Genomic DNA, 15125 nt, shown 5'->3' on the forward strand with positions numbered 1-15125 from the left:
AGAATAGAGCAATTGGAAGACAGTGACTTTATGAGAAATCAAGACACTGTAAAACAAATCCAAAAGAATGAAAAATTAGAAAACAATGTGAAATATCTCATTGGAAAAACAACTGACCTGGAAAATAGATCCAGGAGAGAGAATTTAAAAATTATTGGACTATCTGAAAACATGATCAAAAAAAGAGCCTAGACATCATCTTTCAAGAAATTATCAAGGAAAACTGCCCTGATATTTAGAACCAGAGGGCAAAATAGAAATTGAAGAATCCACGATCTCCTCCTGAAAGAGATCCCCAAAGGAAAACTCCTAGGAATATTGTAGCCAAATTCCAGAGTTCCCAGGTGAAGGAGAAAATATTACAAGCTGCCAGAAGGAAACAGTTCAAGTACTGTGGAAACACAATCAGGATAACACAAGATTTAGCAGCTTCTACATTAAAGGACTGCAGGGCATGGAATATAATACTCTGGAGGGCAAAGGAGACAGGATTACAACCAAGAATCACCTACCCAGCAAAACCGAGTATAATCCTTCAGGGGAAAATATGGCCACTCAGTGAAATAGAGGAATTTCAAGCATTCCTGATGAAAAGACCAGAGCTAAACAGAAAATCTGACTTTCAAATACAGGACTCCAGTGGAACATGAAGAGGTGAAGAAACTGAGGGAAACACTTAAGTGACTTCCTAGGGTCATACAGGTGGTAAGTGTCTGAGACCGGATTTGAACCGGGGAAGATAAGTCTTCCTGGCTCCAGGACCAGCATTCTACCCACTGGGTCATCTAGCTGCCTAGTAACTAGCAAAACTGGGAATCAAACCCAGGGTATCTGACTCCAAAGCTAATACTCTTTCCACTGCACCATCCTACCTCTCAAGCTGGAGAACATCCAGAGAAGGGTGACAAGGACAGAAGAGGTCCAGAGGTCATGCCAAATGAGTATCTATTGAAGGAACTAGGGGTATTTGTCCCGGAGAAATGAAGATGGGGAGTGACACAAGCTGCCTTGGGGTATCTAAGGGATACCTGTGACCTGTGGAAGTAGAATTAGACATCTGCTTGGAATACTTTTTGGAGATCCTCTGTAGAGGATTCTCATTCAGCTATAAGATGGATCAGATGAACTCTGAGGTCCTTCCAGCTCCTCCAGAGCAGGGACTATCTTTTGCCTTTCTTTGGATTCTTAGCAGTTAGCAAAATGGTTAGTGCTCAGTAGGTGTTTAATAAATGCTTACTGACTGACGGAGAAAAAAACATAGACGCAAAAATTTTAAACAAAATACTAGCAAGTAGACTGCAGCACCTTATCACAAGAATAATACACTATGACCAGGTAGGATTTATGCCAGGAATGCAGGGTTGGTTCAATATTAGGAAAACTATCAGCATCATTGAGCATATCAACACCAAAACCAACAGAAACCACATGATCATCTCAATAGATGCAGAAAAAGCTTTTGATAAAATACAACACCCATTCCTATTAAAAACACTAGAAAGCATAGGTATAAATGGAATCTTCCTTAAAATAATAAATAGCATATATCTAAAACCTTCAGCAAGCATTATATGTAATGGGGACAGGCTAGAAGCATTTCCAATAAGATCAGGGGTGAAACAAGGATGTCCATTATCACCACTGTTATTCAATATTGTACTGGAAATGTTAGCTTTAGCAATAAGAGAAGAAAAAGGAATTGAAGGCATTAGAATAGGCAAAGAAGAAACAAAGCTATCACTCTTTGCAGATGACATGATGATATACTTAGAGAATCCTAGAGAATCAAGTAAAAAACTACTTGAAATAATAAACAACTTTAGCAAAGTTGCAGGCTATAAAATAAACCCACATAAATCAGCATTTCTATATATTACCAACAAAGCCCAACAGCAAGAGATAGAAAGAGAAATCCCATTTAAACTTACTGTAGACATTATAAAATATTTAGGAGTCTACCTCCGAAACAAACCCAGGAACTCTATGAATACAATTACAAAACACTTTTCACATAAATAAAGTCAGATCTAAATAATTGGAAAAACATCAGTTGCTCATGGGTAGGCCGAGCTAATATAATAAAAATGACAATCCTACCTAAGCTAATTTACTTATTCAGTGCCATACCAATCAAACTACCAAAAAATTATTTTATAGAGTTAGAAAAAATAATAACAAGATTCATTTGGAAAAACAAAAGGTCCAGAATATCAAAGGAACTAATGAAAAGAAATGCAGGGGAAGGTGGCCTAGCAATTCCAGATCTTAAATTGTATTATAAAGCAGCAATCATCAAAACTGCTTGGTACTGGCTAAGAAATAGGGAGGTGGATCAGTGGAATAGGTTAAATATGCAAGACACAGTAGTCAATGACTATAGTAATCTATTATTTGATAAACCCAAAGACCCCAGCTTCTGGGATAAGAACCCACTCTTTGAAAAAAACTGCTGGGAAAACTGGAAAAGAGTATGGCAGAAACTAGGCATAGACCCAAATCTCACACCATATACCAAAATAAAGTCAAAATGGGTTCAGGACTTAGATATAAAGGCTGATACCATAAGTAAACTGGGAGAACAAGGAATAGTTTACCTATCAGATCTATGGAGAACAGAAGAATTCATGACCAAACAGGAGATAGAGAACATTATGAAAAGCAAAATGGATAATTTTGATTACATTAAATTGAAAAGTTTTTGCACAAACAAAGCCAATGCAACTAAGATTAGAAGGAAGGTAGAAAATTGGGAAAGAATTTTTACAACCAGTCTCTCTGATAAAGGCCTCATTTCTAAAATATATAGAGAATTAAGACAAATTTATAAGAACACAAGCCATTCCCCAATTGATAAATGGTCAAAGGATATGAACAGACAGTTCTCAGATGAAGAAATTAAAGCCATCTATAGTCATATGAAAAAATGCTCTAAATCGTTATTGATTAGAGAAATGCAAATCAAAACAACTCTGAGGTACCACATCACACCTATCAGATTGGCCAACATGACAAAACAGGAAAATGATAAATGTTGGAGAGGATGTGGGAAAATTGGAACTAATACATTGTTGGTGGAGTTGTGAAATGATCCAACCATTTTGGAGAACAATTTGGAACTATGCCCAAAGGGCTACAAAAATGTGCATACCCTTTGATCCAGCAATAGCACTTCCAGGGCTATATCCCAAAGAGATCAAACAAATGGGAAAAGGACCCACATGTACAAAAATATTCATAGCAGCTCTTTTTGTGGTGGCAAAGAATTGGAAAGTGAGAGGATGCCCATCTGGGGAATGGCTGAGCAAGTTGTGGTATATGAATGTAATGGAATACTATTGTGCTATAAGAAATGATGAACAGGCTGACTTCAGAAAACCTGGAAGACTTATATGGTCTGATGCTGAGTGAAGTGGCAGAACCAAGAGGACTTTGTACACGATAACAGCCATGTGATGCAATGACTAAGAATGTTAAACTGAACCCTTCTCAGCATTAGAGGATCTAAGCCATCTCCAGAAGCCTCAGGATGGAAAATGCTGTCCACATCCAAAGACAGAACTATGGAAGTCGAATCGCTCTCACATATTTTTACCTTCTGTTGAGTTTTCTTTCATCTTTCTGATGGTTCCTCCTATTGGTTTTAATTTTTACTTACAACTTCACTAATGTGAAAATATGTTTAATGGGTATGTAAATGTAAAGCCTATATCAGATTGTGCACCGTCTTGGGGAGGGTGGGGGGGAGGAAGGGGGAGAAAAATTGTCAACTCAAAAGCATATGGAAAAAAAAATAAAGTGAAAAAAAAAAAGAAATGACAAGCAGGATGGTTTCAGAAAAACCTGGAAAGACTTATACGATCAGATGCTGAGTGAAGTGAGCAGAAGCAGGATAACATTGTACACAGTATCAGCAGCATTGTAACCATGATCAACTGTGAATGACTGAGCAATACAGCGATCTAGGACAATCCCAAAGGATTCAGGACAGAAGATGCTGTCCACCTGCAGAGAAAGATCTGACGAACTCTCAGAGCAAAGCATGCTTTTTTAACATTATTTTCTTGTTGTTGTTTTTTTTTTTGCAACATGGACTGAAGGCCCCATCACGCACCTGCCAGGCCCCTGGGGGTCTCCTGGTCCCTACAGGCAGCCTCCAGGTTGAGCCTTCGCCTACGTATACGCTGCGCTCATTGAAGCTGCAGACAGGGATGTGCCATGAGACTGGGGGCAGCGGCCCACCGTTGATGACTTCCCCAATAGGCCGGGTCCTCTTCTGTTCAATCAGCACTGACATTGTGGGTGTGCACACCCTCTCAGACTCTCGGAAGGCCACACGGTTCAGTTCCACCCAGCTGCAAAGACAAAGGCTTTCACCCCAAGTCCAGAAGCTGTTTATCTTCCCAACACTGATCTGCTGCTGACAGCCCCTGACCCTCTGTGACCCTGGTGACCCCCGAGGCCATGGAGCTCCTCTACTTTCTACTCATGGGACTACAGGCAAGCCTGTGCCTCAGTTTCCTCCCCTGTAAGATGAGGGCCCTGTCCTCAATGACATCTGAGGCCCCTCCCAGTTCTACGAAGCCATCATCCACAGACCATGCCTTCCATAGTCACCTGGGGCCTTGAGAAAGGCAACCTGAACCCAACCAGACAGAAATGCCACCATGTCAGAGGGTCACAGATTAAGAGCTGGAAGGGGCCTTTGAGGTCATCGGTTCCAGCACCTCCATTTTACAGATGAGGACACCAAGGTCCAGAGAGTAACAGAGGTGACAAGTAGTCAGGATCTGAACTCTAGTCTTTTGACTCTTTTCCTCAGTGGCGGCCCATCCCCCCTAAGGCCAGGGCCCCTCTAGACTCCATGGGCAGGGCAACATGGCAGCCCACCACATTTGGATCCACTGGGAGTCAGCCATTACAGGCCTGCCACCCACTCCCCTCGATCCGCTGCCTCCCCTGTCAAGGGATGGCCTCCAGCTGGGACTGCTTTTCCATTTATGTCCCCAGCCCTTGATGCACGGGGCCAATGCAGAATCAACCCCGTTTCATTCATTCATTCACTCATTCACTCCCCTCAGGCACTCACGTACCCATCAGACACATTCAGGCCATAGAAGGTCACAAAGTCTGCTGCCTCTGCACAGTCCTGGAACAGGAGCATGCGTACCAGGTCATCGAGGCGAAAGAGCGTGGACCTCTGCGAGCTCACCATGTAAGCAATGCTAATGGCCTTGAGAGCATCCCTGCGGACCTGGAAGCAAATCGGACGGAGACAGATGACTGTCTTCTGAAACGACGCCCGGCACTTTGTCAACGGAAATGCAAGACTAAACCATGACTGTGCCATGATCCAGTGCAGACTGCTGTCTGGCCGGGCTCTGCCCACCTGAGACTTGAGCAACTGCTTGTTTGGACCGGACTGTGTGACTTTACATTTGTTTCCATTAAATTTCCCGTTGTGTTCAGCTCAGCCGGCTCTCTGTGAAGATCATCTGGGGTCCTGACTCTACCAACCAGCATGCTCGCTTGTCTTTCTGGTCTTCCGCAAAGCTGATCAAGGGTTCAGTGAAAGTTCCTGGAGGCCCTGGGTGCGAATCCTGGCCCCGTTACTTACAACTATGGGCAAGCCATTTAAGCTCTGTAGGCCTTGACTTCCTCACCTATACAATGGGGGCTGGACAAGAGGGGCTCCAGGATCCTGCTGGCCCGAAGCCTCCTGTTGCCACCCCTGCTTTCACACGCTACAGAGCCGGGCACTGATTGGGGCATTCTGCCAAAACGGCACCCGCCACACCAAGTGCAAATCCACCTAATGGTCTGGGCGCCCCACTGCTCCATCCCCCGAGATTGCTCCCTTGCCTGAGAGGCTCCGCCAGAGGCAGCTGGGGTCTGGTCCTGATGCATCTGAGCTGGCCTTATCACAATTAGTGACCATGAGACTCTTCAGCAAACTCCTGACCCAAATATTCTGCTAGAGCTGCGATCTCCCCAGTGTGGACATTCCCTCCACAGAAGCAGGTTGCAGCCCTCCCAGGTCTGCCCATCCCCTGTGACTCCGGTCCTTGTCTTCCAGAGAGAAAAATGAGGCCAAAGTCAGTGACCTGAACATGACCACTTGCTGGAAACTTCCTCAGGCTGCTGGGGGGGGGTGTCAAGACATCAGTTAAAAATTAAGCAGGCGTCTCAGAGGGGAATCTCCCAGCAGGACTGCCACAGGGCCACCCACTCATGGCCCCGGCTGAGGCTGGTGACGTCTACCAACATGGTGACTGCCTGGCCCACCCAGCAGTGGCTCTGGCAGCTGCAGAAGAAGATTCGGACTGTCTGGCCAGTGACCTTGACCTCCGTGCAACAGACTGAGCTGGGCTGCTTTTTGAGGGTCAGCCTGGCATGGCAGACAGGGCATTGGACTCAGAGTCAGCAAGACTGGGGTTCGAACTCTGTCACTGATGTTTGCTAGCTGTGTGACGTTGGGCAAATCCCCTAACCTCTCTGGGGCTCAGTCTCCTAATCTGGAATATGGGAAGGGGTTGGTGTCCAAGAGCCCCTCTGGCTCTACATCTATGGCCTTGTGATCCTCAGATAATATCATTTTACAGATGTGAAAATTGAGGCCCAGAGGGGGAGGAGACTTCACTAGGGTCATAGTATTTGTCAGGATCCCCTGATCCTGGGAAGAGCGAGTGAGCAGGCATGGAGCACAGCCCGGGCAAAAGCAGGGAAGCTGGAGATGGAAGATGAAGTCCCTTGAGCAAGGGAGCAGTGTGGCCAGAACGGCCAAAGGAGGCCTCCCAACATTTCATGAGTTAAAACACAAGCTGGAGGACTTGTTCTGTCTAACGGGGCAGGACACAGGCCTCACACCCGTCCTGGCTATGACACCCTGGGCAGTCCCTTCCCTCCTTGTGCCCAGGGCTACATCAGGGGGAGGGTTCCCGAGGGTCTCAGGGGCCCAGAAGGAGTCCACCTGCTTTCCAGGGGCAGGACACAGGCCTCGGACCCATCCTGGCTGTGACACCCTGGGCAGTCCCTTCCTTCCTTGTGCCCAGGGCTAGATCAGGGGGAGGGTCCCTGAGGGTCTCAGGGGCCCAGAAGGTGCCCACCCGCTTTCCAGGGGCAGGAGCCAGGCCTGGCCTTGTCCTGAGCCTCTCCACAAGGTCCCGATCAACGTCCAGGGCTGGCAGACCACCCGCCCCTCCCTCCGTCTCACCTGACCAAAGTAACTGTGCAGGATGCACGCTTCCAGGTAAGGAGCGGCCCGTACCAGCTTAAAGAACCTCACAAAGTTGTTGCTGTTGAGGGCAGACAAAGCCTGGGCAGCAAATGTGATCTCAGGGGCGTTCCGGACCCTGGGCTGGAACTGCTGCAGCTCTCTGGGGACGGGCAGAAAGGGGGATGGCGGTCATCTGGGCCAGGCCCGGGCCTGCCTCGGCTGCCACTAGCACGCAGTCCACAGCAGAGCCACTCCTCTCTCTGGCTCTGTCCTTCTCACTGCCCACCCCCCCCCTTCTCTTCATCTCCTTCTCTCTGTCTCTCTGTTTCACTGTATCTCTGGCTCTCCCTCTTTCTCTTTCCCTCTCCTGATCCCCCATGTACATATATGTGTAAACATACACCATTTCAGCTTTCCCCGAATTAACATTTTAAAACTCTTTAATGTTTGTTCTTTTAATATTACAGGATCCAGGGGTAGGCCTTGGGTGGGCCCTCTGCGGAGGATTTAGGTGAAGACCTGGATAGGAGATTCATGGGATGAAAAGGGCGGTTCGGGCAGTCCCCCCATCGACAGACATCCTTCCATAAGCTGTCCTCGGTTCACCTTTCTTCTTTTTCACTCCTTATCCGATTCCTTCTATGTGCTAGGCACTGTGCACTTTGTGTCTCCCAGTAGAATATGTGCTCCCTGAGGGCAGGCCCTTTGCCATTTGGGTCTTTGGGTCCCCACCTGGCATCCAATAAGGATGGGGGCGGGGTCTCTTTGGCGGAGCCTCGGCAGCTGACACCACCCTGTGACAAGGATGCCAGGCTCACCTCAGGATGTCTCCTCGGCGGAGGTTGAGCAGGACATCGTAGCTCCGAAGTTCAGCCTCGCAGGCACAGTAAATGCCCAAGCTGGCCAGGTCCTGGTACATCTCCTTGACGCTCTGTAAGCATTTGAGCACGTTCTCCCTGTTGATCTTGGCGTCGAAGGAGGCCAGGGGCTCCTCGCACATCTGATGAGCACAGTGGATGTGAAAGCGCACACATTTCTCAATCAACGACACCGTCAGCGGGTCGCACAGATGCTGCTGGGTGATGTCCTTGAGGGCGAGAGGAGACCGAGCCGCTTACCCAGAGGCCAAGGACACAGTAAGAGGAGAAACCCTGGACCCAGACGCCCGGGGCCTGTGCAGGGAGGCTCCCGGGGTGGATGAACACGCCCTCAGAGGCCTCTAAGCCGGGACACCCCAGGGTAGGCCAGCCCATCCCCGACCCAGAGACCGGAAGGTCCTATGGCTCATGCCAACAGACAGCCAGCACGGCTCCCATGGAGAAGGCAGTGACCTGTCCATGGCCCCATTGCCACCTGCGAGGCTCGGGGAGCCCGGTTCTGAGCAGGATGCAGGTGAGCCCAGCCCCTGCCAGAGCGCGATGCCCAGAAGCCACCAGGGAGGAGGTGGCCAGCGTCAGGACACAGGACAGCACGACTAAGCCCAAATGCAGCCCCATCATCCCACCCACCACACAAGAGCAGGGCAGGGCCTTGACCAAAAATCCCATTACACATAGGAGTGAACAGAAGACACCAACAATAAAGGGATTCTGTGCCTCCGGAGACACCTGGAGACACCCGGAGCACAGGCCTAGGGAAAGAAAATCACTCCACAGTGACCCAGTGACCTGTGGGCAGAGCCTCCCTTAGAGGCAAGGCTTGCCCCCGAGACCTGCTGGAATTCTGGGCAGAGAAGAAACAAGAGACCCCAGGGACTTTCAAAATGACCTGAAAAGTGGCAGAAAAGTCAGCGTTTAGTACAGTCTTCCCGGTAAGTGAGAGTGGAGCACGGACCAGGCAGAAGTCAAGGACCCCATGAGAAAACAGGCCCTAGGACAGCCCCATCCAGAAAGTGGAGGGGGTCTCCCTGGGGAACAAGGGACCAGAAACAGCATCAGGGAGAGAGAATCTGGCAATCACCGGCCTGCCGCGAACCACGAGGAGAAAAGAAACAAACGGCACTGTACTCAAAAACCCTACGGGAACACTGGCCAGACCTACTAAAGTCCGAAGGCCAAGTGGAATGGAAAGGGTCAAAGACTTTTTGGATGCAGCCAGAGCAACGTGCGAGGGAAATGTTTATCTCTAAACACTTTCCACAACAAAATAATGAAAGAGCAGATTACTGAATCTAGCGTGCAATTAAAAAGCAATTAAATAGAAAATTAAAAATACCAAGATGAAATTCTGAAAAGCAAAAATGAATAAAACTAAAAAAAAATTGAATTGATGAAGATGATAAACTTTTTTAAAAAAACCAATAAGAGATACAGTATTAGCTAATATAATAAAAAGAGAAAGAAACCAAATTATTACTATCAACAGTTAAAAAGAAGAATTCATAACCAAAGAAGTCAGGGGCATCCTTAGAAATTATTCACCCCATTATATGCCAACAAAACCGACAATTTCAATAGGAACATCTACCTTCGGGCCTCAGGGAGGCCAGAATCCCCAGAGAGGAACCCGACACTGACCTTCCTCACCCCTCGAGTCCTGTTCCAAACAAAATCGTAGCACTCTCGGGCATTCCCCTCAGGGCTGTCCATGACGTGGGCCAGTAAGTAGTCCATGGTCATGCTCAGGACCCCCAAGGGCCGCAGCTCATGGGCCAGCAGCTCCTCTTGATCTGCAGAAGACCGGCTGTACTCCTTGATGGCTGCTGTGTGGTCGACCTGAGGACCCCGAGGAGGGTGGGCCGGGGTTAAGAGGGAGGACAAACACCGACCTGGGTGCTGCGGCTACTTAGAGGACCGCCCACACCTGACTGGTCATGCCTGTTTCTACAACATCCCTTGACGAGTTCACATCCAGGTGTGATGCAGAGGGGGACCCCTGCCTCCTGGGCCGCCCCTTCCAGGCTTGGACAGCTCTTGCGTCAGGAAGGGTCTCCCAATGTCCACCTTGCATCTACCCCCATGATGGCTGCTGGTTCTGCCCTTGGGGGTCAAGCAGAAACAGGCTGCGCTCTCTCCTCCAGCTCAGAGACAATTGGGATGTGCCCACGTCCATCAGCCTGGCCTCAGAAGGCATTACTGTTGGTCTCTCTGCCATCCCGGCTGCCCTCCACATCCCCAGTGAATTGAACACTTAACTGCGGCTCTGAATGGACCAGGCCACCTCCCAAGGGATGGAGACTGAGAAAGATGCCCATGCCGGGGCCCCAAGAGAGCTCAGACTGTTTTTTATCTACAAGCATCTCCTGTCCCAGGAGAGTTTGGATGGCTCGCTGGACCCCTCTGGGCCTCTGTTTCCTCATCTGTAAAATGAGGGTTAGGCTGCAGCAGGTGACCCTGAAGTCCCTCCTACCTCTTCATTCCTAGTTAGGAAGGGGATCTAAGGGGCAGCTAGGTGGCACAGTAATAGAGAACAGCCCTGGAGTCAAGAAGACTCATCATTTTCAAGAGTTCAAATCCAGCCTCACACTGACTGTGCGACCCTGGGCAAGTCACTTAACCCAACTGCCTCCAAAAGAGAAGGGGATCTATCTGGTTTTGTGAGATGAGTTCTGTTTGGGCTGTGTGGAGTTTGAGGGGACAACAGAAGACCCAAGGACGGGGACTGAGTCATGGACCAGGTGCAATGCCCAGGAGGGCCACTGACCCTGCTGCCACCGTGAGAGGCCAGCCGCGACAAGAGGCAGGGCCACGGTGGGATGTACCTTGTCCGAGCCTGGAAGCATCTCAAAGATGCTCAGCTGCTTCCTGCTCTCTCGCATGTACCTCTCCTTCTCTGGACACATGTCCGGGCAGGTCCCCACCAAGGGCTTTGCTTGACCCAGATTCGTCCTCTTGACCTGAGCTGTAAGACAAAGCACGTGAATGGCTCTGCTGCCCAGCCACGGGGCCAGTCAGCCGGCTGCTCCCACCTGTCCAGAAAGTCAGCAGCTGGGCAGGGATCCAGGCTCCGGTCCAGGCCCTGGTCCAAGCTCTGCCCCGACTCTCAAGGAGCCCCATCCCTCGGGAGCTCAGCTCCATAGGAAGCAAGGGATGGGGGGATGGACTGCATGAGCTCTAAGGGCCTTCCAGTTTGGACATGTTACTCTGCTTCAGCTTTACTCACAAGCTGTGACCAGGCTCAGGATACACAAGCCCAGCATTGCAGAGCCCACCTGGTCCAACCCCGACCTGGACAAGCACCCCCCTCTACAGTGAATAAGTGAATGAATGAATGAATGAATGGTTGGATGGATGGGTGGACGGATGGTCGGACGGACAGACGGATGGATGGACGGATGGGTGGGTGGATGGACAGACAGATGGACGGACGGGTGGATGGATGAGTGGATGGGTGGACAGATGGATGGGTGGATGGATGTATAGATGGATGAGTGGGTGGATGGATGGGTGGATGGATAGCTGGATGGGTGGGTAGATGGATGGACAGATGGATGGACAGACAGAGAGGTGGATGGATGGACAAATGGATGGACAGGTGCATGGATGAGTGGACGGACGGGTGGATGGGTGGGTGGACAGACAGATGGACAGATAGACGGATAGATGGAGGGATGGATGGATGGATGGACAGATGGATGGATGGATAGATGGGTGGATGAATGGATGGACGGATGGAGAGACAGATGGATGGATGGATGAGTGGACAGACAGATGAATGGACAGATGGACAGATGGGTGGATGGATGGATGGATGGACAGATAAACAGAGAGGTGGATGGAAGGATGAATGGTTGGGTGGAGAGATGGATGGATGGACGGACGGATGGATGAATGGAAGGAGGATGGATGGATTTATTAAGTGCTTACTAAGAGAAGAGTGCTGTGCCAATTCTATATCACACAGGACAAGTAGCCCAGGTGTCCAGGCTCGACCTGAGGGTAGGCGAGCCCCCTCACCTCCCAAGGCAGCCCTCTCCACATTGGGATGGCTTCCTGACACAGAGCCTAATTCTGCCTTTCTGCACCTTTCTTCCCCCCTCTCCCCCCCGTCCTGGTGCTGCTCCTGGAGGCCAAGCAGAAAGAAGTGAACCCTGCCCCCACAGGACAGACTGGGTACTGCCAGCCAGCCTTCTCGACTCTGGCTGACCATGCCCAATACTCATCGTCGCTAGGGCAGGCGGGCCTGATGTACAAAGCCAGGAAGACTTGGGTGCCAGCCCTGCTTCTGAAGCATAGGAGCTGCATGGTTGTTCTGCCCTGTTTCTTCCCTATAAAATAGGGCCAACAACAATAGCTCACATTTACACAATGTTTTACAAAGATGATCTCACTCTATCCTCACAACAACCCTGGGAAGAAGAGTTATTATCTTTCAGATCTGGAAACTTGAGGCAGCGGTGAGGTGACTTGCCCAGGGTCACACAGCTAGGCTGGATTTAAACTTGAGTCTTCCTGGCTCCAGATATTGAGAACCACTCTGTCCACTGCACGCCCTCAACTAAAAATACCAGAGCACTCACTGACCTCCCCGGTGCTCTCAGAGTGCCCTTTGCCATGAAGACCAGTCAGTACTCGTGTGCCAGAAAAGCGTTCAGCTCTGTCCCTGTTAGCTACAGCGCAGGGTAAGCTCGGCGCCTTCCCCGTCCTGGCTGCCTCCTCTGGACACCCTGCTGCCCACAGATGTGGTCTGACCCAGGCCACCCTGAGGACGTCTGTTGATTGACTCACTGATGACAGCCCTTTTTCCGCCTGGGCGTGGGACCAGGGGCTCCTGGAGGGAGCGCATACCTTGTCTCAGAAGTTTGTCCCTGTAATTGAGAAGACTGTATTTCTCTTCTGACGTCCTTGCCACAGTGCAGAGCAAGCTGGTGACGGAGGCTGGTGGGGAGCCCAGGCTGTCCAAAGCCTTCACCTTAGGAGCCAGCAGAAAAGCGCTGGGCCTGGGCAGCTGTGTCCGGGGAAAGGCAGGCTTTGGGGGGAGCGGCTGAGGGCCAAGAGGGCAGGGAGGAGTTCAGACACATGGGCCTTTGCTACTCCTTCCCGCTCAAGCACCGCCTGATTACAGACCCCAGAGCAGGGCACCCTCAGAAGCACTGGCTCCAGGCCATGCCTGGACCACCCTCTAGAGGACCCCTTTGGGGCTTGGGGATGTTCTCCTACAGCGGCAAAGCCTCCCCCCACCCCTTCCTCCTGGTTGTGCCCCAAGGCCGAGCAGAAAGAGGCCAATAGAGGCTGATCCCTCCTGCACAGTGTCCCTGCAGACACCTGAAGCCTGCCCGCCATCTTGAAGCTTGGCTCAAGGGTGAGGCAGCAGGTAGAGTCCCCAGCTCCCCCTAGGCAGCAGCCCGTGCTGCTACACTCTCTCTCCTTTGGGAGGGAGGGGATCAACGTGGGCGGTGGGGCCTTCCAAGCTGTTTGAGAACAGGGATTGTTTGGGGGCTCTTGGTATGCCCCTGCTCAAGGGGGCAGCCCCCATCCCGCCCAGGGGACCCAGACCCACCTCCGGCTGGGGAGGCCCCTCCTGGTGAAGGACTTCTGTAAAGCCTTTGAGAAGGAAGAAGGCGTGAAATCCTCATCTGTCTCCTTTTCTTCACAGAATGTCAGCTGTTCAAGGAAGTGCTCTCCCATTTCAGGACCTGAAAAAGAGGTCGGGGATGTGGGACCCTTGCCAGAACTCTCAGACATGTCCCTCGTCCCCAATGTGGGCACAATCCCAGCAAATAAGTAAAGCCTGACTGTCTCTTGGGGCCAAGGAAGCAGGGGTGTTGATGAGGATCATGACAGCTCTCATATTTCAGGCATGCCACACTATTCTGGTGCCCACACGGGGAGACCGAGGCCCAGAGAGGGTAGGCAGCACCCTCCACCCCAAGGACCGGGGCTGAGGCCGTACCTTCGCGCCTGGGCTCTGACCCTCTCTTGGTCGCACCACCTAGTGAGGGGGCCCCATAGGGCCAGCTCAGCCGGGCAGAGCATCTGTTCAGCGGGTGGTCACCTATGGGCCCCAGCTCCCACTTCTCCACGACATCGTACTGGCACCGGGGCCTGGGCCGGGGGCCGCCTCCTGGCTCTCGCTCTGACTTGAGCCTTTTGGGGCCATGGCTGGCCTCTCTGGGGGTGCTGTTTTTGCTCTTAAACAGCGGCTTGGGCCGCCTCTTCTTCACCTTCTTCTTGGGTCCCAGCAAGGCTGAGGCCAAGGGAGAGCCCAGGGGGCTGCCCTGTGGGGGAAGGTCCAGGGGCTGGCCTGGCTCCCTGGCCTCCTCCTGCCTGGGCAAGGCTAGCTGGCCTCTACCCAAAGTGTACCTGGGGGTGTCCCCCGAGGAGTAGCCCACAGAGGCAGGGCACGGGAAGGTCTGGTGTTTGGGCAAGGCCTGTGAGGCCAGCACCTCCTTGTTGGGGCCCGGGAGCCTCAGGGGCCACAAGGCGGGCCCCCCAAATCTCTCCAAGCCAGGCCAGGGAGCCAGGGAGCCCCCCACTGAGTTGGGTTTGGATTCTCCAGAGCCCCATTCAGAGAGGAGCCTACTCATAGTGGAAGCCCCAGGCTGCTGACCCGCGTTGAGATTGTTGGGGTTCATGGCTGGGAGACGTCCCAGGGTGCTCAACCACAGAGGGACCCTGGGGAAACCTGAAGAGAAAAGGAGGAAGGAGGCTCCATCAGAGCCCCTGCTTCAAAGCATTCCTGGGCCGTGGGTGCCCACCAGGAGGGGAGGCACCAGGGCTTCTGGGGGAGGGGTGTCTGTCGGGGCCGGAGGGGCGCAAGGGCTTGGGGTGCCCGCCGAAGGAGGGGAGCGCCAGGAGCTCCTGGGAGAGGGGGGTGCCAGAGGCTGCTGGGGAGGGGGCATTAGGCCTGGGGGTGCCCGCCAGGGGAGGGGGGCGTCAGGGGCTTCTGGGGGAGGGGGTGTCTGTCAGGGGAGGGGAGTGCCAGGGCTGGGGCACCAGGGCTGCTGGGGGAGGGAGGTACCAGGGGCTGCAGG

The 15125-nt window shown here is 51.6% G+C and overlaps 1 protein-coding gene across 1 annotated transcript in view; it reads right to left on the reverse strand.

Annotated features, from left to right (window-relative positions):
* Positions 1-11049, reverse strand: part of LOC110198867 (germinal-center associated nuclear protein-like) — a 43799-nt gene extending 32750 nt beyond the window's left edge. The window contains 7 exon segments of the mRNA XM_078155418.1: positions 4112-4165; positions 4168-4352; positions 5091-5251; positions 7211-7373; positions 8032-8300; positions 9730-9927; positions 10914-11049. Coding sequence (XP_078011544.1) covers positions 4112-4165; positions 4168-4352; positions 5091-5251; positions 7211-7373; positions 8032-8300; positions 9730-9927; positions 10914-10994 — 1111 coding nt within the window. The 5' untranslated portion in view covers positions 10995-11049.
* Positions 11050-15125: the final 4076 nt, after the last annotated feature.

Source organism: Phascolarctos cinereus, unplaced genomic scaffold (assembly GCF_003287225.1).
Source record: "Phascolarctos cinereus isolate Bilbo 61053 unplaced genomic scaffold, phaCin_HiC Scaffold_5;HRSCAF=322, whole genome shotgun sequence".
In the NCBI taxonomy this organism is placed as follows: Eukaryota; Metazoa; Chordata; class Mammalia; order Diprotodontia; family Phascolarctidae; genus Phascolarctos; species Phascolarctos cinereus.